This window comes from Anastrepha ludens, unplaced genomic scaffold (assembly GCF_028408465.1).
Source record: "Anastrepha ludens isolate Willacy unplaced genomic scaffold, idAnaLude1.1 ptg000115l, whole genome shotgun sequence".
Taxonomy (NCBI): Eukaryota; Metazoa; Arthropoda; class Insecta; order Diptera; family Tephritidae; genus Anastrepha; species Anastrepha ludens.
Genome location: NW_026530080.1, coordinates 1 through 3,343, shown reverse-complemented (window position 1 = coordinate 3,343; position 3,343 = coordinate 1). Strand labels below are relative to the sequence as shown.

The 3,343-nt window shown below is 33.2% G+C and overlaps 1 protein-coding gene across 1 annotated transcript; it reads right to left on the bottom strand.

Moving 5' to 3' along the window:
• Positions 1-221: 221 nt before the first annotated feature.
• On the bottom strand, positions 222-531 carry LOC128871236 (histone H2A-like). Its single transcript, XM_054113314.1, has one exon. It carries the CDS (start codon positions 435-437, stop codon positions 237-239), a length of 201 nt encoding a protein of 66 aa, XP_053969289.1. The 5' UTR covers positions 438-531; the 3' UTR covers positions 222-236.
• Positions 532-3,343: the final 2,812 nt, after the last annotated feature.

Here is a 3,343-nt window from a genome sequence, read left to right as displayed (position 1 = left end):
TTGAATATTAGGCAAAACACCACCTTGAGCAATAGTTACACCGGACAACAATTTATTCAATTCTTCATCGTTACGGATGGCCAATTGTAAATGACGTGGGATGATTCTTGTCTTTGTCTTGTCGGCTGATCAATACCAGGACTTTGGAATTAGCATTGCGCTTTCCGTCACTTGTGCAAAAAAATCTTAGCACCAAGCTGGCAGGATCGCCATGTAATGAAATAATTTATAAATAATTATTTTTCTTTTATTTCATTACATGCTAAATATTCCATAACTGCAGCTAGATAAACTGGAGCACCGGCACCAACACGCTCAGCATAATTGCCTTTGCGCAACAAACGATGAATACGACCAACTGGAAATTGAAGACCAGCACGATTTGAACGGGACTTTGCCTTTCCCTTAACTTTACCACCTTTACCGCGACCTGACATTTTCACTATTATAGATTGTTCACTTCACTACACTAAAAAGCACTGTACTGTATTATACTCAATGTATAAGCACACTATTCACTGATACACAAAATGTACGCTGCTTATATACTTTCTCGCTATGCTGAGCACCAACCCTTATACTGTGCTGTTGATCATCGTGCGTGTACTACTACTTCGTTTTGTCTCGCCGAAGAGTTGGTCGGAAAATATACACTTAAGCCTGCACACGACACATGGTAGGTATAATAAGTGACAAATAGTGTGAGTGAAAATAAAGTCATAAAATATCATCAAAGTTGTGAAGAAATTAAAATGGTGCCAAAAACTAGTGGAAAAGCAGCAAAGAAAGCCGGTAAGGCTCAAAAGAATATTACTAAAAATGATAAGAAAAAGAAGCGTAAGAGGAAGGAAAGTTATGCCATCTACATCTATAAAGTGCTGAAACAAGTACATCCTGATACCGGTATTTCATCCAAGGCCATGAGCATTATGAATAGTTTTGTGAATGACATCTTTGAGCGCATTGCTGCGGAAGCGTCGCGTTTAGCTCACTATAACAAGCGTTCAACCATCACCAGTCGCGAAATTCAAACTGCTGTACGTTTACTCTTGCCCGGTGAATTGGCCAAACATGCCGTCAGTGAAGGTACCAAAGCTGTTACCAAATATACCAGTTCCAAATAATTTTTCCAACTGAACTAATGGTATATAAATGTATTGACCAAACAAGGCCCTTTTCAGGGCTACAAAATATAAATTAACAAAGAGAATGAAAAAATGTCTTCATTAATATCTCTACATACATACATATGTATGTATGTATGCACATTGAAATTAATTTTAAAATTCCTTAATATTGAAGAATACCAGAGCTATGTTCATATGGTTTCATTAGTCTATTAAATATGATATTGGTTTGTTGAACTACTTGGTTTTTAATTTTTTAATGTTTTCTACACACTGTAAGAAATAAATTCACTTTTGATCTTTTTGTTAAGAGATTTTGTAGCCCTGAAAAGGGCTTATTATTAATTAACCATGAGGTTCCGTTTGTAACTCACTTACAAACACCGTAAATTATTTACTTTTTACCTGCTGCTGTAGGTTTTTTTGCTGCTGGCTTTTTATTAGATACAGACTTCTTGGATTTAGCAGCAGTTGCTTTTGCTTTAGCTGCTTTTGGCTTAGCAGTTGCAGATTTGGCTTTAGTTGGTTTCACTTTTAATGCACCACCCTTTTTTGCATCTTTCGCCTTAGCCTTTTCACTTTTCTTCTTTTCAGCTGTTTTCTTACTGGCAACAGCTTTTTTTACACCAAGTTGAGCAGATAAGCTTCTTGTTGAAACCCTTGGATTGCTTTGTATAGCTGCAGCTACAGCAGCGATCGTTTTCTCCGTCCGAACTGGTGAGTTTCGATGATAAGGCCTTCTTGCGATTGTTCCTTGCTCAGCAAAATTATTCACCAGTCTCATTATGGTCCATCTGCTCGGGGGATCGCCGCCAAACATCCGCCTGTACTCTCTCTGTACCAAAACTACGGACTCCAGTGCGTGATAGCGGCGGACTATCCAAATTCTTGTTTGCATGTCCCACTTATCCATTTTAATAAATTTTAAAGATGAATCTGCAAATTAAAACAAAAATGGAACAGATAACTTAAAAAGAAAAAAAGTTATTCAATTTTTTTTTGGTAGCGGCTTTCATCAGCCACCCTGTACAAATTTTTTCACTATACGGTCGATTGTCGAACGGGATGGCTTGTTAAATGGACCGTAAAATGGCCGTAATGCTCTTAAAGTAGCAGCAACAGAACGATTATTTTCATAAAAAATTTGCACGATTTGCAATCGTTGCTCAAGTGTGTAGCGTTCCATGATGAAATGTATATTAATGAAGTTTACAAATGACAAGCAAAAAATAAAAAATATTGCGTCGTTCGCCCTCCCTATAGGAAAAAAGTTGAAGCCCACCTATTGAATAACGCCTTATATATTGTAGATTAAAACCTCAATTAAAATTCCACGTATGTAGTATACACTTTCAACACTTCACTCACTTTATGCACTGTACGCACTAGACCAATAGATAATTTCTGGAATCCAATATGTTGTTTAACTCCCTTTAAAATTTGAGAAGCAGAACGAAAAGATGATAATCAAAATTTCACGTTCCAGTGCTATTTAGTGCTTCTATATGACAAACTTTAAGATTTATTTAATTCACTAAAATTCACTGAATTTACTAATTCAACAAATGAATATCTATAACGATAGTATGCATGTATCACTTCCATATCAATATACTTAAATTGGAATAAAGTCAATATTTTTCTTGTAACGAGTGTTTTAGTCGAAACTTTGTACTCAAAATATTAAATTTTCGCTAGTTTTAGTCGATTTTCTTAAAACTCCTTAATATAAATCAATTATAACTATTGAAAATATAAAATATATCAAATTATCAATCATCTGAACAGTTTATTTTATATATTACTTAAAATAATATGTTTGAAAAAATAAAATTAAATATCTCAATGGTATCACCAGAGCAATTCTCAGTGGCGTTAGTTGGATGCATGAAATAATCCAATATTTTGATGAATATTGAAAACTTAAATTTTGGTTGAAATGAATGATGGTAATGAAATAAATAAATTTCACTAATGTGAATTATGTAAATTTTATTTTAATATAATACTTAATTTTTTGATATTGAAGCAAATATTCACTAATCAATCGCGTTTTTAAATATGTATATATATATTGTATATATATATATATATACATATGTGTGCATATAAAATTTTTTAAATAAATAAATATTTAATATTATTTTAATTAATAAAACAATTTAACTTTTTCTTTAAAAAATTTGCAATATATGTCAAAGCAAGGTACAAAATTC

Excerpts from the sequence above, each read along its gene's own strand:
- LOC128871236 (XM_054113314.1), bottom strand. The coding sequence starts at position 437 with ATGTCAGGTCGCGGTAAAGGTGGTAAAGTTAAGGGAAAGGCAAAGTCC.